Here is a 25,236-nt window from a genome sequence, read left to right as displayed (position 1 = left end):
TGTTATCTATAGAGCTGCAGAGAGTAGCAGCAAATCTCTCAGGAAGTCCTAGCTCAGATATCTTATATTTTAGGCCTGTGTGCCACACTTTGTCGAAGGCTTTCGAGACGTCCCTAAGCACTATATTACACTGATCTTTTTTCGACACTGCGTTGGCTATATGCTGGTAGATCAGGGGTATAGCTGTATGGGCCCCTCTGCTATATGCTGGTAGATCAGGGCTATAGCTGTATGGGCCCTCTGCTATATGCTGGTAGATCAGGGCTATAGCTGTATGGGCCCTCTGCTATATGCTGGTAGATCAGAGCTATAGCTGTATGGGCCCCTCTGCTATATGCTGGTAGATCAGGGCTATAGCTGTATGGGCCCCTCTGCTATATGCTGGTAGATCAGAGCTATAGCTGTATGGGCCCCTCTGCGGTGTCTAAACCCATGCTGCCTGGTGTTATACTTCCCTTCCTCTTCCATGTACTTCACAAGTCTCTGATTGATAATTTTTTCGAATATTTTACCTGGTACTTCGAGGAGGGAAATTGGCCTGTAGTTTTCAGTTTGGGTTGGGGGTTTACCTGGCTTGGGGATTAATCTTATTGTGGCATTCTTGAAGTATGTGGGGAATAGTCCAGATGCAAGAGCTGCATTTATTATACATGTGTATTGATGGAGTGCAATCACTGGTAGGCTGGATAATACCATCTTATTTATCTTGCTGTTGCCCGGCGCCTTGTTCTGGAAACCCATAATTGTTTTATGGACCTCCGCAATGGTTATGTGTTTCATAAGGTGGCAGTCATCGCGTATGTTGTTAAGGTCTATTGTTTGCGTCGGGAGTAGTGCTGCAGGGGGAGTAAAGAGGAAGGAGAGGCATAGGTGAAGGGAAGCATAGAAGTGGGGAAATACAGTGAGGTATGAAAGCAGGCGGGCTGTCCGCCTTGCTGACACGAGTAGAGGAGTCATGAGGCACAATGGTAGAGGAGTTGGAGGTGGGAGGGGGACAGAGAGGAGAGTGGGAGGGGGGCAGAGAGGAGAGTGGGAGGGGGGCAGAGAGGAGTGTGGGAGGGGGGCAGAGAGGAGAGTGGGAGGGGGGCAGAGAGGAGTGTGGGAGGGGGGGCAGAGAGGAGTGTGGAGGGGGGACGGAAGAGGAAAGAGGGGGTGGGAGTGGGGGGGGGGAATAAACATCCACCGTGTCACCATTCATAATATAAGTAAAGGAAGGAAACAATTGAGACTCCTCTTCAACCTCCCCCCCCCTCCCTTCCCACCCCACCTCCACTCCCCCTCCCACCCCTCCCATCCCTGGGACGGGTGACCTCTAAGATGTCGTCCCCTTGTAAGCAGCGCACATGTGGTGCAAGGACGCTCAGGGCATGGAAAGCGAGAAGTAAAATCTCTAAACTTTCAACCCGTCCTCCCAATAGCACGTCGTATATTGACGTATACGCTACCTAAGGCCAAATCACTCCACCCTCGTAGCTCCTTGCCTAGCAACAGGACGCTCCCACCCAGCCCACCTGACGTGGGAGAGGACGGGGCTTACCGGAGGGTCGGAGAGGTAGGAGAGGGAGAGAGATAGAGGGGGGGTAGGTGAGGGAGAATGGTGGGGGAGAGAGGTGAGGGAGAGGAGGGGGGGTTAGGGGAGCGAGGGACCCCGCCGCTAAGCATGACCAAACTTAAGATATACACCTCAAAACACATATTAATACACGCTCACGTTGGGCTCCAAGACCCAGTATTCCGACCCGGAGCCCCACAACACACGCTCTCAAACACAAGAGCTGCGGGGCCAAAAACAAGAGCTGCGAGGCCAAAAACGAGCTACGAGGCCAAAACAAGAGCTACGAGGCCAAAAAAGAGCTACAAGGCCAAAACAAGAGCTACGAGGTCAAAAACAAGAGCTGCGAGGCCAAAAACAAGAGCTGCGAGGCCAAAAACAAGAGCTACGAGGCCAAAAAAGAGCTACAAGGCCAAAAACAAGAGCTACGAGGTCAAAAACAAGAGCTGCGAGGCCAAAAACAAGAGCTGCGAGGCCAAAAACAAGAGCTGCGAGGTCAATAACAAGAGCTGCGAGGCCAAAAACAAGAGCTACGAGGCCAAAAACAAGAGCTACGAGGCCAAAAACAAGAGCTGCGAGGCCAAAAACAAGAGCTACGAGGCCAAAAACAAGAGCTACGAGGTCAAAAACAAGAGCTACGGGGCCAAAAACAAGAGCTACGAGGCCAAAAACAAGAGCTACGAGGCCAAAAACAAGAGCTACGAGGCCAAAAACAAGAGCTGCGAGGCCAAAAACAAGAGCTGCGAGGCCAAAAACAAGAGCTGCGAGGTCGAAAACAAGAGCTGCGAGGCCAAAAACAAGAGCTACGAGGCCAAAAACAAGAGCTACGAGGCCAAAAACAAGAGCTACGAGGCCAAAAACAAGAGCTACGAGGTCAAAAACAAGAGCTACGGGGCCAAAAACAAGAGCTACGAGGCCAAAAACAAGAGCTACGAGGCCAAAAACAAGAGCTACGAGGCCAAAAACAAGAGCTACGAGGCCAAAAACAAGAGCTGCGAGGCCAAAAACAAGAGCTGTGAGGCCAAAAACAAGAGTTGCGAGGGCAAAAACAAGAGCTGTGAGGCCAAAAACAAGAGTTGCGAGGGCAAAAACAAGAGCTACGAGGCCAAAAACAAGAGCTACGAGGCCAAAAACAAGAGCTACGAGGCCAAAAACAAGAGCTGTGAGGCCAAAAACAAGAGTTGCGAGGGCAAAAACAAGAGCTGTGAGGCCAAAAACAAGAGTTGCGAGGGCAAAAACAAGAGCTGTGAGGCCAAAAACAAGAGCTACGAGGCCAAAAACAAGAGCTACGAGGCCAAAAACAAGAGCTGCGAGGTCAAAAACAAGAGCTGCGAGGCCAAAAACAAGAGCTACGAGGCCAAAAACAAGAGCTACGAGGCCAAAAACAAGAGCTGCGAGGTCAAAAACAAGAGCTGCGAGGTCAAAAACAAGAGCTGCGAGGCCAAAAACAAGAGCTGCGAGGCCAAAAACAAGAGCTGCGAGGCCAAAAACAAGAGCTGCGAGGCCAAAAACAAGAGCTGCGAGGCCAAAAACAAGAGCTGCTTGGAGATTGACTGATGAAGATTAAGCCAGGCTAGAAGTGGCTCGGGCATGAATAACCCGTAAGTGGTGAAGACTTTTGGGGAGTGAATGTCATCTGTGGTCGTGAAGGAGGAGTGGCTGGAGGTGTTTAATATATATACCAAAACTAGAAAAGATGGAAGAAAGTGAGGTGATATGCTCACGACGTACAAAATAGTAACAAGACAAAATTGACAAAGGAGATTTTTTGAAAACTAAGAAGACACAAGTTCAACCTATGGAAACAAAGCTGCCGAAAAAGAAGTGGTAGACGTTTGGAACAAAGTAGAGAACCATTCTCCATGGTTCAAAGTGGACCTCCACGGTTCAAAGTCGAGAATGGTTCACTTTGGACCATTCTCGACTTGAGAATGACCCCGGACGGACCGAAACGTCGTCGTCCCTTCACCTTCTAGTGTGTGGTCTGGTCAACAAAGTGGAGAAGGTGGTGGAGGGACAAACCCGTCAGTAGTGTCAAAGTGTTATACGACAAAGAGTACTGGGAAGACGGGACACCACGAGCGTAGCTCTCATCCTGTAACTACACTTAGGTAATGAGAGCATGTAACTAGTCACACATAGCCGACAGCGGCGGTAACAAGCGACAGTGGGGCTAGATTCACGAAGCACTTACGAACCTGTAACAGCTTTTCTCAATCTTTGGTGGCTTTGTTTACAATTATTAAACAGTTAATGAGCTCCGAAGCACCAGGAGGCTGTTTATAACAATAACAACAGTTGATCGACAAGTTTTCATGCTTGTAAACTGTTTAATAAATGTAACCAAAGCCGTCAAAGATTGAGGAAAGATGTGCACGTTCGTAAGTGCTTGCGTAACGGCTTCGTGACTCTGGACCCTAGTTCTCAGGCGAAATAAACAAACACACGCAAAGGAAACACTGCCCGCAGTTGCCAAATACCACTGCTTACAATATTTCCCTCATACATTACTCACTATACATTATATCATTATACATTATTACCATTACTTCATCATATATATCTCTTCGTTACTCCGCCCATCCCATAGTGGACACTGCTACTGTGAAATGATACCTGGTTGATACCTGGTTGATACCTGGTTGATGGGGTTCTGGGAGTTGTTCTACTCCCCAAGCCCGGCCCGAGGCCAGACTCGACTAGTGAGAGTTTGGTCCACCAGGCTGTTGCTTGGAGCGGCCCGCAGGCCCACATACCCACCACAGCCCGGTTGGTCCGGCACTCCTTGGAGGAAACAATCTAGTTTCCTCTTGAAGATGTCCATAGAGCAACCATAGTTCCCTGGATCATGAAGAATATGTCAGAACTGTCAACAAAAGGGTAAGTGATCCATCTACTTGTTGGTGCTGTCGTCGGGTATGAGGAAGGCTGCACCCTCCAACCCTATTTGACACAGTCGAAGCTGCCCTTAGATACCTGCCACACCTTAGCACACCTGTCACACCATAGCACACCTGTCACACCCTAGCACACCTGCCACACCCCAGCACACCTGCCACACCCTAGCTCACCTGCCACACCCTAGCACACCTGCCACACCCTAGCACACCTGCCACACCCTAGCACACCTGCCACACCCTAGCACACCTGTCACACCCTAGCACACCTGCCACACCCCAGCACACCTGCCACACCCTAGCTCACCTGCCACACCCTAGCACACCTGCCACACCCCAGCACACCTACCTACCACACCCTAGCACACCTGCCACACCCTAGCACACCTGCCACACCCTAGCACACCTGTTACACCCTAGCACACCTGCCACACCCCAGCACACCTACCTACCACACCCTAGCACACCTGCCACACCCTAGCACACCTGCCACACCCTAGCACACCTGCCACACCCTAGCACACCTGCCACACCCCAGCACACCTGCCACACCCTAGCACACCTGCCACACCCTAGCACACCTGCCACACCCCAGCACACCTACCTACCACACCCTAGCACACCTGCCACACCCTAGCACACCTGCCACACCCTAGCACACCTGCCACACCCTAGCACACCTGCCACACCCCAGCACACCTACCTACCACACCCTAGCACACCTGCCACACCCCAGCACACCTGCCACACCCTAGCACACCTGTCACATCCCAGCACACCTGCCACACCCCAGCACACCTGCCACACCCTAGCACACCTGTCACACCCTAGCACACCTGCCACACCCCCAGCACACCTGCCACACCCAACACTGTACACTGGGACCCTACATATAAGGACCTGATTTACAAAGTAATTCACCAATTACATAATGTGTGTAATGCAATTACACCTTGAGCCAGTAAGGGCATAACAATCCTCGACAGTGGTCGAGTGCTCAATAACTCACTATGTACTCCAACTATGTACTCTGGGATTACCCACATGTGGAAAAAACACATATTTTTCTTCAAAATGTAATTTACTACTGTAAAATAATTCGTAATTTACCACTGTAAAATAATTCGTAATTTACCACTGTAAAATAATTCGTAATTTACCACTGTAAAATAATTCGTAATTTACCACTGTAAAATAATTCGTAATTTACCACTGTAAAATAATTCGTAATTTACCACTGTAAAATAATTCGTAATTTACCACTGTAAAATAATTCGTAATTTACCACTGTAAAATAATTCGTAATTTACCACTGTAAAATAATTCGTAATTTACCACTGTAAAATAATTCGTAATTTACCACTGTTAAATAATTCGTAATTTACCACTGTTAAATAATTCGTAATTTACCACTGTAAAATAATTCGTAATTTACCACTGTAAAATAATTCGTAATTTACCACTGTTAAATAATTCGTAATTTACCACTGTTAAATAATTCGTAATTTACCACTGTAAAATAATTCGTAATTTACCACTGTAAAATAATTCGTAATTTACCACTGTAAAATAATTCGTAATTTACCACTGTAAAATAATTCGTAATTTACCACTGTAAAATAATTCGTAATTTACCACTGTAAAATAATTCGTAATTTACCACTGTAAAATAATTCGTAATTTACCACTGTAAAATAATTCGTAATTTACCACTGTAAAATAATTCGTAATTTACCACTGTTAAATAATTCATATTTTTGTAGCTGAGTACTCAATAATCCAGTGCACCATATGTAGTAGAATGTACATATATCCGTATGTGTAGAGGATAGTAGTAAATGTATAGTAAATATAGATATAGATAAATATAAATATAGGTATATAGGTAAATATAAATTAATATAATGTATATGTATAGTAAATGTATACGCTGGGCCCAAGCGTCAAAAGCTCATTCCCTCAGACACAAATACACACACACAAACAGACGAACAACCCACACAGACACGCACCACCTACGTGAGACTAATCTTAAGAGTATGCAGCTCCAAAGTTTACAGGCCCGTACATCATGAAAAAGGTTTGCAACGATGTTCATCCCAGAATTACACATGGGGGGGGGGAAAGGTTACGAAAAATGAGAGAACTGAACTACCAAGTTACTAGTAATGGAAAGACATTATAGAGACAAATGGTACTTAGGGGGAAGGGGGGGGTAGGGGGGAGGTGGAGGGGGTAGGGGGGGAGGGGAGGGGGGAGGGGGGACCTAGGAGCCCCACAGCCACACTCTTCTGGAACACGTGTGGGTAAGGCCGGGGAGCTGGGGCCAGATTCAGGAAGCAGTTACGCAAGCACGTACGAACCGGTCCATCTTTTCTCAGTCTTTGGCGGCTTTGTTTACAATTATTAAACAGTTAATGAGCTCCGAAGCACCAGGAGGCTGTTTATAACATCAACAACAGTTAATTGGGAAGTTTTCATGCTTGTAAACTGTTTAATAAATGTAACCAAAGCCGTCAAAGATTGAGGAAAGATGTGCACGTTCATAAGTATTTTTGTAACTGCTTCGTGAATCTGGCCCTTGGGTCTTATATCTATATAAATAAAAATGGAAATGTTCGTTTGAACATAACCGCTAATCTCCAAGTTCTTCACCAATTGCTTTGAAATTTTTCCACAACGTTCCATTAGCATCTGGCCAGGTTTTTATATACATGCTATATAGATGTCACGTCTGTGACGGGAAAAAAACATGTTTTTTCTGAAAAACTGTGTTTTTCATGTGAGGGAAATCTTCGAAACCTCTTTACCGATTGCTTTGGAATTTTGACACAACGTTGCATTCGAATAGGCGCGTCTTTTTATATACCTACTATATACATGACTCACCTGTGACAGGAAAAACATGTTTTTTTTTTAACAGCGCCATCTGTTGGACGTAAGAGCAACTCCGAAAGTTCTTCACCGATTGCTTTTTAATTCTGACACAAAGTTGCATTCGATTAGGCGCGTCTTTTTATATACCTACTATATAGATGCCACCCCTGTGACAGGTAAAAACATGCGTTTTTTTTAAACAGCGCCATCTGTTGCACATAATATCAACATGCACGTTATACTAAATATGTCACGAATTCCATTTCAATTTTTCCGGTTGCAGTGATAAATTTTATTTTCATATATTTCGATTTATTTTATTTTTTATTGAATTATTTTGTGACATTGTATTGGAATTGAGCTGTGTTGTTTACCATACCATTCATTTCGTAAGTATAAGTATAGATGCCACACCTGTGACAGGTAAAACTATGCTTTTCTTGACAAACAACGCCATCTGTTGCATGTAAGAGCAACATAAATGCTATACTAAATATGTCACGAATTCCATTTCTATGTTTCTGATTGCATTGATAAATTGAATTTTCATAGATTTTGATTTATTTTCATTTTGATTTAATTATTTTGTGTGAATTGCGTTGGAATTGAGCTGTGTTGTTTACCATACCGTTTATTTCATGAGTATAGTTTATTTTTTTATTTTTTTTATGTTTTCATATTTTCATTTCATTTTTTAACTGTTTTTTTTATATTTCAGAGATGGGACCATCAGATCACTTGATGTTCCCAATTTTCTGATGGGAACATCAGACCATTTGGGAAGGCATCGGACGAGGGAGTGGGGAATGGTGGGGATGACGAGGGGACGGAAGTGAGAGATGGTGGGGAGGACAAGGGGACAAGGGAGGGGGTAATGGTAGGGAAGGACGAGGGGACGGGGGGCAGTTTGGGATGGTAGGAACGAGGGGATGGGGAAAAAAAACTGAGAACTCACACCCCAGAAGTGACTCGAACCCATACTGCCAGGAGCAACGCAACTGGTATGTACAGGACACCTTAATCCACTCAGGGGATGGGGGAGTGGGGAATGGTTGGGAGGACTGGGGGAACAGGTGTGGCTGTGTATATTAAAGTAATACTCTTGATTTCAACGTCAAGGTCCTCTGATTACTCGAAGGTTTTCAACGTTTTCCTCCACTCTGTGCTCTGGAATGACGACTCCAGATACGATGCCAGTTTTCACGCAAAACAAAACAAAAAGACAAAAAGACAAGGAAGACTTGAAAAAATTAGGGAAGATAATTAAAGTAAGATGGAGTATATCTTGAGATGATTTTGATTTCGGGGCTTTAGTGTCCCCGCGGCCCGGTCATCGACCAGGCCTCCACCCCCAGGAAGCAGCCCGTGACAGCTGACTAACACCCAGGTACCTATTTTACTGCTAGGTAACAGGGGCATAGGGTGAAAGAAACTCCGCCCATTGTTTCTCGCCGGTGCCTGGGATCGAACCCAGGACCACAGGATCACAAGTCCCGCGTGCTATCCGCTCGGCCGACCGGCACCCTTACCGGAGTAAGATGAACTTGGAGTAACTGAACAGAGAAGTGAGAAATTGATAGTTGCTAAAGGTTTAGCAGAGATATAGGTTATCTTAAAGTTATCTTGAGGTTATCTTGAGATGATTTCGGGGCTTAGCGTCCCCGCGGCCCGGTCCTCGACCAGGCCTCCTTTTTGTTACACACCCCTAGAGAGCACCCCGTAGCAGCTGTCTAACTCCCAGGTACCTATGTACTGCTAGGTGAACAGGGGCATCAGGGTTAAAGAAACATTTTGCCCATTTGTCTCCACCTCCACCAGGGTTCGAACCCGGAACCTCAGGACTACCAATGAGAAGCGCTACCCACTCAGACAGCTGTCAGGCGCCTGGAAAAATATAATAGGAAAATTCCTTAGCATCTCAAGGGTTATCTTGAGGTTATCTTGAGATGATTTCGGGGCTTTTTAGTGTCCCCGCGGCCCGGTCCTCGACCAGGCCTCCACCCCAAGGAAGCAGCCCGTGACAGCTGACTAACTCCCAGGTACCTATTTACTGCTAGGTAACAGGGGCATTCAGGGTGAAAGAAACTTTGCCCATTTGTTTCTGCCTCGTGCGGGAATCGAACCCGCGCCACAGAATTACGAGTCCTGCGCGCTATCCACCAGGCTACGAGGCCCCTTGAGAAGCAAGGGTTGAGAAGGCAGCCACGCAGCCACAGCAGAAGAAAGATGTCTGCGCATGACCAGGGGAGAGGAGGAGGAGGTAGGGGGGGGGGATGAGAGAAGCTGCCAGCAGACTCATCACACTCTTGGCCACTCAAGAAAACTGCAAAATCAACATTGCAAGACACACAATAATATTTGATGAATGCATCGAGAGAGAGAGAGAGAGAGAGAGAGAGAGAGAGAGAGAGAGAGAGAGAGAGAGAGAGAGAGAGAGAGAGAGAGAGAGAGAGAGAGAGAGAGAGAGAGAGCTGCCAGAAAGCTGGAAAACAGCTAATATAGTTTCTATGTACAAGCACGAGACATGAAATCTATATGAGATATATATATATATATATATATATATCCCCCGATTTGAACTATCGGGGATCGAACTCCAGTATTCCAGTGGGGATCACTCTCGAATCACAATCTGGAATCCCGGATTCGAATCCCGGGCGGGACAGAAACGTTTGGGCACGTTTCCTTTCACCTAATATTCATCTAGCAGTATATATAGATACCCCAGGAGTCAGCCAACAGTTGCTTGGTTATATCCTGGGGGAGGGTGAGTAGTTCGGCTTTAGGGGAAGGCGTCAATACCAGCCTAACGTATATACATACACAGGCTGCCTGTCCCCTGACGAAACGAATGGAGGGCGACGCTCTGTCAGTCCAAGAAATTGGGTATGGTAGGAGAAAGAGTGAGAGAGGGCAGGCGGGAGTGGGCATAGAACGTGGGTATAGGTGGGTATAGAAGGGGGGTATAGGTGGGTATAGAAGGGGGTATGGGTGGGTATAGAAGGGGGTATGGGTGGGTATAGAAGGGGGTATGGGTGGGTATAGAAGGGGGGCATAGGTGGGTATAGAAGGGGGTATGGGTGGGTATAGAAGGGGGTATGGGTGGGTATAGAAGGGGGTATGGGTGGGTATAGAAGGGGGTATGGGTGGGTATAGAAGGGGGTATGGGTGGGTATAGAAGGGGGTATGGGTGGGTATAGAAGGGGGTATGGGTGGGTATAGAAGGGGGTATGGGTGGGTATAGAAGGGGGTATGGGTGGGTATAGAAGGGGGTATGGGTGGGTATAGAAGGGGGTATGGGTGGGTATAGAAGGGGGTATGGGTGGGTATAGAAGGGGGTATAGGTGGGTATAGAAGGGGGTATGGGTGGGTATGGGTATAGAAGTGGGGTATGGGTGGGTATAGAAGGGGGTATGGGTGGGTATAGGAGGGTATGGGTGGGTATAGAAGGGGGTATGAGTGGGTATAGAAGGTGGGTATAGGTGGGTATAGAAGGGGGTATGGGTGGGTATAGAAGGGGGTATGAGTGGGTATAGAAGGTGGGTATAGGTGGGTATAGAAGGGGGTATGGGTGGGTATAGAAGGGGGTATGGGTGGGTATGGGTATAGAAGTGGGGTATGGGTGGGTATAGAAGGGGGTATAGGTGGGTATAGAAGGGGGTATGAGTGGGTATAGAAGAGGGGTATGGGTGGGTTTAGAAGGGGGTATGGGTGGGTATAGAAGGGGGTATGGGTGGGTATAGGAGGGTATGGGTGGATATACCTACGTCAGTACCATTGTCATGACAGGAGACATGTCTCCCAGCAACATATGTACGCAACACAGACTAGATAACAAGTGTTGCCCTTCATTGAGGAGGTCAACACTGGTGGCGTAGTGGTATAGCGCACGCCTCAGCGATTTCGCATGGGTTCGAACCCTGGCGAGGAAGGATCGACTGGGCGCCAATCTATAAATGTATACCTCCCTCGTTCATCAGCAGTATTTGAGGACTCAAGATGCAAGTCTCAGTCTTGCAGAGTACAGTCTACCGTGAGCTATGGCAAGCACTCAGTCTGCGCAGATAACAAGGTAGTTATCGTGCAACCCGTTCTCCCACTTTCGTACAGTCAATATTGACTTACTAAATACGTGCATATGTGACATACTAAACATACTAGTTTACCTTGAAAAGCTTCATAGAAAACACCGACCTTACCTAACCTTCTTAGTATGTTAAGATAAGCATCTTATTGCTTCGTAATTACAATTATTACTTAACCTATTATAGGTATAGGTTAAGTAATAATTGTAATTAAGAAGCAATAAGATGCTTATCTTAACATACTAAGAAGGTTAGGTAAGGTCGGTGTTTTCTATGAAGCTTTTCAAGGTAAACTAGTATGTTTAGTGTGTTTATTTGTGATGTGTGTCTATGTATATATTAACACGTTGTACTGAATGGGGTGAGAATAGCTTGAGCTACCTCATCCCTTTGTGTGTATTTTACCTCAATAAACTTATTTCAATTTCAATTTCAGTATGTTTAGTATGTCACATATGCACGTATTTAGTAAGTCAATATTGACTGTACGAAAGTGGGGAACGGGTTGCATCGTGGTACAGACATCAAGATACAGAAGTACAGTCGCCAGGATACAGCCACGAGAATACAGACACCAAAATACAACCGTGAACGCTCCAGGATTCAGCCACTAAAGTTACATACAGCAGGATACAATCATCCTACATACAGCAGGATACAGTCATCCTACATACAGCAGGATACAATCATCCTACATACAGCAGGATACAGTCATCCTACATACAGCAGGATACAATCATCCTACATACAGCAGGATACAGTCATACAACATACAGCAGGATACAGTCTGGTGAGTGCAGGCAGCAAGTATATAGATAGAGAGGCATTCACAGAGATTAACACATGACTTCCATTAGTCTCTATGATAACACGGTGCCAGTAGACTCACTCAAGGCACTCCCAGACTGTGGCACTCCCAGCCTGAGGCACTCCCAGTCTGGGACACTCCCAGCCTGTGGCACTCCCAGCCTGGGACACTCCCAGCCTGTGGCACTCCCAGCCTGGGACACTCCCAGCCTGTGGCACTCCCAGCCTGTGGCACTCCCAGCCTGTGGCACTCCCAGCCTGTGACACTCCCAGCCTGTGGCACTCCCAGCCTGTGGCACTCCCAGCCTGTGGCACTCCCAGCCTGTGGCACTCCCAGCCTGGGACACTCCCGGCCTGTGGCACTCCCAGCCTGTGACACTCCCAGCCTGTGGCACTCCCAGCCTGTGGCACTCCCAGCCTGGGACACTCCCAGCCTGGGACACTCCCAGCCTGGGACACTCCCAGCCTGGGACACTCCCAGCCTGGGACACTCCCAGCCTGGGACACTCCCAGCCTGTGGCACTCCCAGCCTGTGGCACTCCCAGCCTGTGGCACTCCCAGCTTGGGACACTCCCAGCCTGTGGCACTCCCAGCCTGGGACACTCCCAGCCTGTGGCACTCCCAGCTTGGGACACTCCCAGCCTGGAACACTCCCAGCCTGTGGCACTCCCAGCCTGTGGCACTCCCAGCCTGGGACACTCCCAGCCTGGAGCACTCCCAGCCTGTGGCACTCCCAGCTTGGGACACTCCCAGCCTGGAGCACTCCCAGCCTGGGACACTCCCAGCCCGGGACACTCCCAGCCTGGGGCACTCCCAGCTTGGGACACTCCCAGCCTGGGGCACTCCCAGCTTGGGACACTCCCAGCCTGTGGCACTCCCAGCCTGAGGCACTCCCAGCCTGGGACACTCCCAGCCTGTGGCACTCCCAGCTTGGGACACTCCCAGCCTGTGGCACTCCCAGCCTGAGGCACTCCCAGCTTGGGACACTCCCAGCCTGTGGCACTCCCAGCCTGTGGCACTCCCAGCCTGGGACACTCCCAGCCTGGGACACTCCCAGCCTGGGACACTCCCAGCCTGGGACACTCCCAGCCTGGGACACTCCCAGCCTGTGGCACTCCCAGCCTGGGACACTCCCAGCCTGTGGCACTCCCAGCCTGTGGCACTCCCAGCCTGGGACACTCCCAGCCTGTGGCACTCCCAGCCTGTGGCACTCCCAGTCTGTGGCACTCCCTGTGTGAACAGGTGACAGTTTCCACCACACGCTCTCCCCTGACTCCATACACAGTTTCAAGTGTAGATATGATAGAGCCCAGTAGGCTCAGGAACCTGTACACCAGTTGATTGACAGTTGAGAGGCGGGACCAAAGAGCCAGAGCTCAACCCCCGCAAGCACAACTAGGTGAGTACCTATCAGCACCTTGCACTCGCTACGTCCTCCTCTGGACACGAGGTTTGGGTCCGCGCTGCTCAGAGTGCAAGTGTACTGGCCGGGGGGATGTCCAGCAGCGAGGGATCCTCCCTATCTCCCTCCCTCCCCCCCTTCTCTCCTAGATATCCAGACTAAGGGTTCTACTCACTCACAGTTACGTCTCGTAGCACCAATTAGCCTGATTTCCTACTCTCATGATCCGGTGAGATTTCTTCCTATTGGTGGGGGTGTAGTACATGCTGCTATGGCGGTGTGTTCACTCACAGGATGAGTGACGCTGCCCAATACTGTCACTATGGCGGTGTGTTCACTCACAGGATGAGTGGCGCTGCCCAATACTGTCACTATGGCGGTGTGTTCACTCACAGGATGAGTGACGCTGCCCAATACTGTCACTATGGCGGTGTGTCCACTCACAGGATGAGTGGCGCTGCCCAATACTGTCACTATGGCGGTGTGTTCACTCACAGGATGAGTAACGCTGCCCAATACTGTCACTATGGCGGTGTGTCCACTCACAGGATGAGTGGCGCTGCCCAATACTGTCACTATGGCGGTGTGTCCACTCACAGGATGAGTAACGCTGCCCAATACTGTCACTATGGCGGTGTGTCCACTCACAGGATGAGTGGCGCTGCCCAATACTGTCACTATGGCGGTGTGTCCACTCACAGGATGAGTAACGCTGCCCAATACTGTCACTATGGCGGTGTGTCCACTCACAGGATGAGTGACGCTGCCCAATACTGTCACTATGGCGGTGTGTCCACTCACAGGATGAGTGGCGCTGCCCAATACTGTCACTATGGCGGTGTGTCCACTCACAGGATGAGTGACGCTGCCCAATACTGTCACTATGGCGGTGTGTCCACTCACAGGATGAGTGACGCTGCCCAATACTGTCACTATGGCGGTGTGTCCACTCACAGGATGAGTGACGCTGCCCAATACTGTCACTATGGCATCATGTCCACTCACAGGATGAGTGACGCTGCCCAATACTGTCACTATGGCATCATGTCCACTCACAGAATGAGTGACGCTGCCCAATACTGTCACTATGGCATCATGTCCACTCACAGAATGAGTGACGCTGCCCAATACTGTCACTATGGCATCATGTCCACTCACAGGATGAGTGACGCTGCCCAATACTGTCACTATGGCATCATGTCCACTCACAGGATGAGTGACGCTGCCCAATACTGTCACTATGGCATCATGTCCACTCACAGGATGAGTGACGCTGCCCAATACTGTCACTATGGCATCATGTCCACTCACAGAATGAGTGACGCTGCCCAATACTGTCACTATGGCATCATGTCCACTCACAGGATGAGTGACGCTGCCCAATACTGTCACTATGGCATCATGTCCACTCACAGGATGAGTGACGCTGCCCAATACTGTCACTATGGCGGTGTGTCCACTCACAGGATGAGTGACGCTGCCCAATACTGTCACTATGGCATCATGTCCACTCACAGGATGAGTGGCGCTGCCCAATACTGTCACTATGGCGGTGTGTCCACTCACAGGATGAGTGACGCTGCCCAATACTGTCACTATGGCGGTGTGTCCACTCACAGGATGAGTGGCGCTGCCCAATACTGTCACTATGGCATCATGTCCACTCACAGAATGAGTGACGCTGCCCAATACTGTCACTATGGCGGTGTGTCCACTCACAGGATGAGTGACGCTGCCCAATACTGTCACTATGGCGGTGTGTCCACTCACAGGATGAGTGGCGCTGCCCAATACTGTCACTATGGCGGTGTGTCCACTCACAGGATGAGTGACGCTGCCCAATACTGTCACTATGGCGGTGTGTCCACTCACAGGATGAGTGACGCTGCCCAATACTGTCACTATGGCGGTGTGTCCACTCACAGGATGAGTGACGCTGCCCAATACTGTCACTATGGCGGTGTGTCCACTCACAGGATGAGTGGCGCTGCCCAATACTGTCACTATGGCATCATGTCCACTCACAGAATGAGTGACGCTGCCCAATACTGTCACTATGGCGGTGTGTCCACTCACAGGATGAGTGACGCTGCCCAATACTGTCACTATGGCGGTGTGTCCACTCACAGGATGAGTGGCGCTGCCCAATACTGTCACTATGGCGGTGTGTCCACTCACAGGATGAGTGACGCTGCCCAATACTGTCACTATGGCGGTGTGTCCACTCACAGGATGAGTGACGCTGCCCAATACTGTCACTATGGCGGTGTGTCCACTCACAGGATGAGTGACGCTGCCCAATACTGTCACTATGGCATCATGTCCACTCACAGGATGAGTGACGCTGCCCAATACTGTCACTATGGCATCATGTCCACTCACAGAATGAGTGACGCTGCCCAATACTGTCACTATGGCATCATGTCCACTCACAGAATGAGTGACGCTGCCCAATACTGTCACTATGGCATCATGTCCACTCACAGGATGAGTGACGCTGCCCAATACTGTCACTATGGCATCATGTCCACTCACAGGATGAGTGACGCTGCCCAATACTGTCACTATGGCATCATGTCCACTCACAGGATGAGTGACGCTGCCCAATACTGTCACTATGGCATCATGTCCACTCACAGAATGAGTGACGCTGCCCAATACTGTCACTATGGCATCATGTCCACTCACAGGATGAGTGACGCTGCCCAATACTGTCACTATGGCATCATGTCCACTCACAGGATGAGTGACGCTGCCCAATACTGTCACTATGGCGGTGTGTCCACTCACAGGATGAGTGACGCTGCCCAATACTGTCACTATGGCATCATGTCCACTCACAGGATGAGTGGCGCTGCCCAATACTGTCACTATGGCGGTGTGTCCACTCACAGGATGAGTGACGCTGCCCAATACTGTCACTATGGCGGTGTGTCCACTCACAGGATGAGTGGCGCTGCCCAATACTGTCACTATGGCATCATGTCCACTCACAGAATGAGTGACGCTGCCCAATACTGTCACTATGGCGGTGTGTCCACTCACAGGATGAGTGGCGCTGCCCAATAATGTCACTATGGCATCATGTCCACTCACAGAATGAGTGACGCTGCCCAATACTGTCACTATGGCATCATGTCCACTCACAGAATGAGTGACGCTGCCCAATACTGTCACTATGGCGGTGTGTCCACTCACAGAATGAGTGACGCTGCCCAATACTGTCACTATGGCGGTGTGTCCACTCACAGAATGAGTGACGCTGCCCAATAAACTCGACCTTTGAATAGAACTTATTATTTAAGTAAACCCACGCATCGAGAAGCCGCATATGTCTCTGGCAGACACCTTTCAAAAAGCGCGGATGGAAAATATGCATCTATCCCTTACCCATCCCTCTCCTGCTCAATAATCCCCTCTTTCCCTTCCCTCCCACGCGACACTGGCTCTCTCCCACGGCCTGGGACGGCAAGGAAGCAAATAAAACATATAATAAGAAAGAGGAGCAAGGAGAAATGAGGTTAGTTGATTGTAAGAGAGAGATTGGAGAAGGAGAAAGATAGGGAGGCCAAAAGGAAAGAAAATAGGAAGATGGAGAAGGAAGAAGGAGAGGAGAGGGAGACAGGAGGAAAGAGTTGAAGTGGGAGGGGGAAAATACCAGATAATAATAATAATAATAATTCATTTATAACAATATAAATATGCTTGTTATTAAGAGAGCACCTCACATATCCACAGAGGCATCTATTCCTTTCCCCCCGTCCCATCCCAAATCCTTATCCTGACCCCTTCCAAGTGCTATATAGCCATAATGGCTTGCCGCTTTCTCCTGAACATTCCCTTCCCTTTCCCCGAGTCCTATAGCCAGAGCAAATGAAACACCATTAACATTAACACAATATTACAATATTGTCCATTATAATCATTTTAATTTTAACATTATTATTATTTCTATAAATATATCTGGTTATTTCTCTAACCAGCAGCAGAATATAAAACGACCTATAAGATGTAAAATGTAAAATCAGGAGTATTTTCTTAATTATATCTGGTCTTTTCTCAGTGGGTATACACAGCTTGAGATATTACTGTTTGCCCTTCGTTGTGTTGAGTGAATAAGCTTCCTGAACTCCACAAGTGGACAAGCTTCAAGGTGTCGACGGGTGGACAAGCTTCGTGGTGTCAACAAGTGAACAAGCTTCATGGTGTCAACAAGTGAACAAGCTTCATAAGTGTCAACAAGTGAACAAGCTTCATAAGTGTCAACAAGTGAACAAGCTTCATAAGTGTCAACAAGTGAACAAGCTTCATGGTGTCAACAAGTGAACAAGCTTCATGGTGTCAACAAGTGAACAAGCTTCATGGTGTCAACAAGTGAACAAGCTTCGTGGTGTCAACAAGTGAACAAGCTTCATGGTGTCAACAAGTGAACAAGCTTCGTGGTGTCAACAAGTGAACAAGCTTCATGGTGTCAACAAGTGAACAAGCTTCGTGGTGTCAACAAGTGAACAAGCTTCATGGTGTCAGCAAGTGAACAAGCTTCGTGGTGTCAACAAGTGAACAAGCTTCGTGGTGTCAACAAGTGAACAAGCTTCGTGGTGTCAACAAGTGAACAAGCTTCGTGGTGTCAACAAGTGAACAAGCTTCATAAGTGTCAACAAGTGAACAAGCTTCGTAAGTGTCAACAAGTGAACAAGCTTCATAAGTGTCAACAAGTGAACAAGCTTCGTAAGTGTCAACAAGTGAACAAGCTTCATAAGTGTCAACAAGTGAACAAGCTTCGTAAGTGTCAACAAGTGAACAAGCTTAGTGGTGTCAACAAGTGAACAAGCTTCATAAGTGTCAACAAGTGAACAAGCTTCATAAGTGTCAACAAGTGAACAAGCTTCGTAAGTGTCAACAAGTGAACAAGCTTCGTGGTGTCAACAAGTGAACAAGCTTCATAAGTGTCAACAAGTGAACAAGCTTCGTAAGTGTCAACAAGTGAACAAGCTTCGTGGTGTCAACAAGTGAACAAGCTTCATGGTGTCAACAAGTGAACAAGCTTCGTGGAGGGGACAAGGGGTACAAACAAACGCAACATCTGCATAGATAATCCCATTAAAATCCGCATTGCACCATTAAACCATCTTCAGTGCAAATGCAGCGAGCCTACAACCCACTCTACTGTGGCTGGACACAGATAACGAGCGACTAGAGTACATTTCCTATCAAACGCAAGCAAACAAATATTTCCTGATTAAAAATATGTAAACAAAAAAAATGTACGTAGTGGACGCGGAGAGAGAGAGAGCAGGGACAGAGCAGCTGACACTCGCGTGGATTAAGAATGTGCTCTAATTCCTTACCCACTGGTTATTGATGATCACCATGATGCAAGACAACAGGGGGGATTGCAACAATATCATCAACAACACCTACCTTGCGGTTGGCAAGCCATCCAAATCCACACCCACAGGTAGACCACGTGATCACAGTCAATAATCTCTCACGTGCCACGTGTACATATTAAGGGATATCATATTGCATCATAATCTACTTTGTGTGTAATAAGGATACAAAACTTGCCTCATTAAAACAATAAAGCTTGCAAATATTACGTAATACCGAATTTGATGACGGTTTAACAATCTTCAAGTCATCAAAACAAATATACATGTGGCACCTCAGCCTTGACGTAAACATGGTCACTACGCTCGGTACGGGGCTCAGGGCAAGGAAGCCTTATTAAACTCTTGCCATTTTGTTTTTCTCTCAGATATTTACTGGCGGTTATTATTCGCTATTGTAATCGCTCTTACCAACAAGATAAATTCTAATTTTAGTGCAAATATACGTCTATTACAGTTTCAATGGAATGAAGTGCGACAACATGGCAAATCAGAAAGCAAGGCACAATGGAGAATTAACAGGAATGGCAAATGGCGAATTATGAAATAAAAAAATTTCCACGACCACAAAATAAGGAAATAGACCAAATTATTACACTTCAAAGGAAAAATACCATTATTTATTATTCCAAATAATCCCCTTAGGCTGAATCAAAATCATCACGAACAATACCTAGAAGACTAGTCATACGTGAGCCATGTGACCTCTATTATATATGGCAGGGGAGGGGCCCCTTCCTAGTCCATGGCGGGAAAAATATCGTTCCCCACCATTGGCTATCGTCACGAAAGCGCGGGAAAATTACTGAGTGACTACGATACCCGCACTCTTGCCATAATGCCACAACTCATGTTATTGCTGAACAAAGAGAGTGCTGTTATAGTTACAGCACCAAGGACATATAATGGACACTTGCGTATACAAAAAAAAATATATATATATATATTACCATAATTGACGAGAAAATAATGCGAGAATCTCCATTTAATATATGTATTGAAATAAATAAATAAATAGAACGGAAATCGTTGAATAAATACCTTTTTGGAACTCTTTGTTGATAGTTGTTGCCTTGACGCCAAGTGCTTCCTGTATCACCACGTTGTTGCCACTGCCAGCCTTTGTTTTTGTTTTGATTCACAAAAATGTGTTTTTGAAGGATATGTCCCTCAGAGGTGTTTGTCTCTTCCTCAAATATGTGTCATCACACATCGATGATACAGAGCACTAAAGTGTAAGTAAGTTGTTTTCCAAGTTATATGCACTTGCAGCTGGCAGAGATCTCGGTCGAGGTAAACACAGTATATTACTGTCTATCATAAGCAATATATCAAAAGCGACTAAATCATCACTTATTTGACGGTAAATAACTGTTTAAAGGTCTCTGGGTGAGTTTAAGCAACTCATGTTGTAGTGTTGTTGAGTACACTCGAGGGTAAGTATGTTTTGATACACTTTCTCACTGGATAGTTTCACTTCGACTGGTTTCACTCTGTGGTTTGTTTTGATCTTACTCGAGGAAGTCCAGAGGGGTCACTGTAGTGCAGGCTGCAGCCAATCACAGCGTGCCTTGCACATGTATTGAGGCAGCAGCCAATCACGTTGAGCGACACATCCGGCTTCGTGTCAGGCTGTAAACATGGCTCCACATGGTCTTCTCTTTCCTCTCGAATATTCTCACATCCCTGTTTTTTCTTCTTTGGCGAGTTATGTTGCTTTATTTTCCATTCGGCAATATATTATTTACATCTATTTTCACATTCTGTCGCTGACACTTAGCCTAAATTAAATATTTGACTACAGTAACATGTTATAGTTATTATATTGGCGACATCTACAAACCCATGTTCTATGTGGACCTTGAGGATCTATGACGTCAAGATGACGTATACTATTTTGGTGGTTGGCCAACATGCCAGATTTGCGCGTTATAATAACATATGTTCCATTTTGTATTATATCAATACTATAATTTATGAGTACTTTAATAATCAAAGAAGCATAACATTACCATAGGTTTGCTTGTATATTTATATAAATTATATTGCACTAAATTGCTCCCATCACCTTAAGAGGGTTGGCTAACCTGCGAATAGAAGAAAAGATGTCGAGAAGTTTCTGAGAAGTACGATCGATAAAAAGTGAACGTAATACTCTGCCATCTGGTGGTGGAAATGTGAACCTCGGCCAGGGCGTATCTTCAACAGAAAACGACAGCGATGAATGGATAACATCAGATAGACCCAAAAAATACAAAATAAAAAAGGCGAGAAAAATATGTTGAATGTTATGAGGATATCCTTGCTCGGTGTGTCCGTCACATATGGGTGTCTTTAGCATTTAGTTATACGTTCAAGGGGGCAACGTCATTAATATGTTGTTGTCCCTGTACAATATGCTCCATACACAGTTTCAAATGTAGATATGATTGAGCCTAACAGGCTCAGGAATAATAATAATAGTAATAATAATTTATTTGCACGAATGGGTTGGTGAGATTACAAAAGATTAGTATTTTTACATCCCATGTAAAGCCACTAAACACGCATAGCGTTTCACGCAGGTCCTTAATCTAACATATCAGGTTAGATAAAAAGATATATTGCAGCATGGTTTTATATCAACAAATATGCGGAAAAATACAAATATACTTCTTCTCAACACGGAAGAAGACTCACTATCACTTCAAGTTGATCTAAATAGGGTTTTGAAATGGTCAAAGGATTGGCAGATGCAGTTTAATGCTGATAAATGTAAAGTTCTGAGGCTAGGTAATGATGATAGAGTTACAAGATACGAGCTAGATGGTGTTGAGATTGCGAAGTCGGATTGCGAAAGGGATCTGGGAGTTATGATTAGTAAGAATTTAAAACAAAAGGATCAATGCATGAATGTTCGTAATAAGGCAAATAGGACACTGGGATTTATTAATCGAAGCGTTAGTAACAAGACACCTGGTGTGGTTCTTCAGCTATATCTTGCTCTGGTTAGGCCCCATTTAGATTATGCAGTTCAGTTTTGGTCGCCGTACTATAGAATGGATATAAATTCACTTGAACGTGTCCAGCGTAGGATGACTAAGTTAATTCCCCAAATTAGAAATCTTTCATATGAAGAAAGATTAACAAAGCTTAACTTGCATTCACTGGAAAGGCGAAGAGTTAGGGGTGACATGATAGAGGTTTACAAGTGGATGAATGGACATAAAAAAGGAGATATTAATAGGGTATTAAAAGTATCAACTCAAGACAGAACACGAAACAATGGGTATAAATTGGATAAGTTTAGATTTAGGAAAGACTTGGGTAAATACTGGTTCAGTAACAGGGTTGTTGATTTGTGGAACCAATTGCCGCGTAACGTGGTGGAGGTGGGGTCCCTCGATTGTTTCAAGCGTGGGTTGGACAAGTATATGAGTGGGATTGGGTGGTTATAGATAGGAGCTGCCTCGTATGAGCCAATAGGCCTTAAGTCGTACTCTAGGAATATCAAAACTGTATTTATTTCTGGTGTGGTGCTCATGGGTTCTGTTACAACCTTCTATGAAGCTTTTGAGGTCAGGATTGGCATTACAGTTCAGCGTTTTATATATGTATAATACACATGAGAGAATGTGCAGTGACTTAAATTAATATCTAACATATTCAGAGATTTGAGTAAGGGTACCGAGTGATGTCTGGGGCCAGAGTTAGATATTGTTCTAATAGCAGCTTTGTGTTGAGTAATTAGAGGACGTAAATGATTTTGGGTAGTAGAACCCCAAGCACAAATACCATAGTTGAGATATGGTATTGATACCATATCTATTACTATTATTAGATATATTGATACAGATCTATTCCATTCTATGTTAAATCTGATTTCTTTATGATCACTGTTCCCTAGCTCACTCCCTATTTCGATGTCCTTAATTTGTGTTTCCCTGTTAGTTAACACTAAATCTAAAATATTATTTCCCCGCGTTGGTTCCTTAATGTGTTGCGTAAGAAAGCAATCGTCAATTAATTCTAGAAAACCTTCTGCTTCATTATTCCCTGTTTTGTTCAACCAGTTTATTCCACTAAAATTAAAGTCACCCATGACATAAATACTGTTAGATCTAGATGCTCTAGATATTTCATCCCATAGATGCTTTGCTTCCATTCTGTCTAAATTTGGTGGCCTATATATGACTCCTATTATAATAACATTTGCTTTTTCGTTTAATTCTATCCAAATAGTTTCTGTGTGTGGCTCAGTTTTGAGACTACATTTCAAATTGTCCCTAGCATATATGGCTACTCCCCCTCCTCGTCTAATATATCTATCTGTGTGAAATAGTTTAAATCCATTTATTTGATATTCAGCTAATAGTTCTCTATTTTCTACATTCATCCACGTTTCGGTAAGTGCAATAATATCTATTTTTTTCTGTGCAGACAAGAGCATTTAATTCGTTAATTTTATTTCTTAGACTTCTACTGTTAGTGTAATATACCCTAAGTGAATTGTTATTTTTAAGCCCTTTTCTTTCCCTGATCATTTTGCCAATTCCTTTCTCCCACGAACACATACTTTTCTTACCTTCTTCCTCCAAATCAATTCCCATACCACTATCTACTAACAGTTTAAACCCAAGCAAACACCTCTAACCACTGGTTCCAACGAGTTCGCAACAGCAACAACCCCAGCCCTCGATAGATGCACCCCATCACGAGCATACATTTCATTTCTTCCATAGAAGTGTTCCCAGTTGTCTATGAAAGATATTGCATTTGATTTGCAACATCTTTCCAACTGGCAATTGACACCAAGTGCCCTCGACATCCATTCATTTCCCACTCCTTTTCTTGGAAGAATGCCACATATGATCGGGATTCCTCCCTTGCTCCTAACTAATTCTATTGCTGTCCTGAATCTCTGTATTAGTTCTTCACTCCTAACTCGCCCAACATCATTACCCCCTGCACTAATACAAATAATGGGTTTGTTCCCATTTCCCGTCATAATATCATTCATGTTTCCAACAATATCACCAATTCCAGCTCCCGGATAGCAAACCCTTAATCTGTTCCCCCTATCTCTGGCACAAAACGTTCTGTCTAAATGCCTCACCTGGGAATCTCCCACAACCAAAATTCGCTTCGGTACCTCCTTAACTTTCTGAGCAGCCTGAGGGGCCTGCACTCCGCCGCTCCTCGCTGATTTCCGTTCCGAGTGAACTGCAGGCTCACCACAGCACTCGTCCTCCAACACGGCAAATGAATTTGCTGTCCTTAGGGCGTCTGTAGGTGGCCTTGTCAAGGTCTTCTTAAGACCCCTGTCCTTAACGACTTTCCACGACGAGGTCTTGTTAATATTGGTCTCCTCCTTCGTTTCTTCCCGAAGTTTCAGCTGTCGTACCTCCTCACGTAGGGAATCCATCTCTGCTCTCAGTTCCAACTAGATTCATCAAATCTAGTTGAAATGAATTGCAAATTCATTTGCAATTGTCTACTCAAGTAACTTTCCCACAATAGACGTTAGGCTAATTGATCGATAGTTTGATGCAAGTGATCTATCTTCTTTCTTAAAAATTGGTACCACATTAGCAACCTTCTGCCACTCTGCCCGACTCCAGTGATTCACCAAATATGGCAGACAATGGATCGCAAAGCTCCTCTTTGCATTCCCTAAGCACCCCGGCAAACACCCCATCCGGCCCCGGAGATCTGTTTGGTTTGAGTCCTACCACTTGTCCAACAACATCATCCCCAGCAACCGCTAGACCAGCCAACCTGTCCTCGTCCCCACCCACACAGACCCGTTCGGCTGAGGGCACAGAGTCAAGCTCCTCTTTAGCAAACACAGAGACAAAACATCTATTAAAAATACTACTCATCCCCTCGCCCCCATCCGCCATCCGACCCGTCCCGGATTTTAATGGACCCATCCCCTCCCCCAAACCCTGTTCGATATAACTGAAAAAAACCTTATCATCATTAAGTTATGAACTTTTATGGATGAGAGAGCTTTATTTAACCCACAGAGCGAAGGACAGCATCTTGGACAAGGTTAGGTTAGGCAAGTCTCGGTGACGCGTGAGATATTTCCAGTATTGACATGGGAAAATGTTGGTTTTCAGTTATACTACAGTCATTAAAGAAGGTCATTAGTTGTTGGACACACTTTATTTCATATCTTTTTCCCGTTCTTTCCTTCCTTACAATGATCGTTCCATTCCTAGTGTAGCACTGCTTGATAAGA

General features: G+C 46.1%; 2 protein-coding genes across 3 annotated transcripts in view; one reads left to right on the top strand and one right to left on the bottom strand.

The window, feature by feature from the left end:
* Nucleotides 1-20,510, bottom strand: part of LOC138349498 (protein CREBRF homolog) — a 156,477-nt gene extending 135,967 nt beyond the window's left edge. The window contains exon 1 of one of the 2 annotated variants that reach the window (XM_069314840.1): nucleotides 20,052-20,510. The gene's annotated coding sequence lies outside the window, so the exon portion shown is untranslated. The remainder of the gene's footprint in view (nucleotides 1-20,051) is intronic. The other variant, XM_069314834.1, reaches the window with a different exon arrangement.
* Nucleotides 1,661-3,109, top strand: LOC138357903 (micronuclear linker histone polyprotein-like). The gene has a single exon (XM_069315074.1). The coding sequence runs from the start codon at nucleotides 1,661-1,663 to the stop codon at nucleotides 3,107-3,109; it is 1,449 nt and encodes a 482-aa protein (XP_069171175.1).
* Nucleotides 20,511-25,236: the final 4,726 nt, after the last annotated feature.

Source organism: Procambarus clarkii, chromosome 80 (assembly GCF_040958095.1).
Source record: "Procambarus clarkii isolate CNS0578487 chromosome 80, FALCON_Pclarkii_2.0, whole genome shotgun sequence".
NCBI lineage: Eukaryota > Metazoa > Arthropoda > Malacostraca > Decapoda > Cambaridae > Procambarus > Procambarus clarkii.
This window is presented reverse-complemented; position numbering and strand designations above follow the sequence as displayed.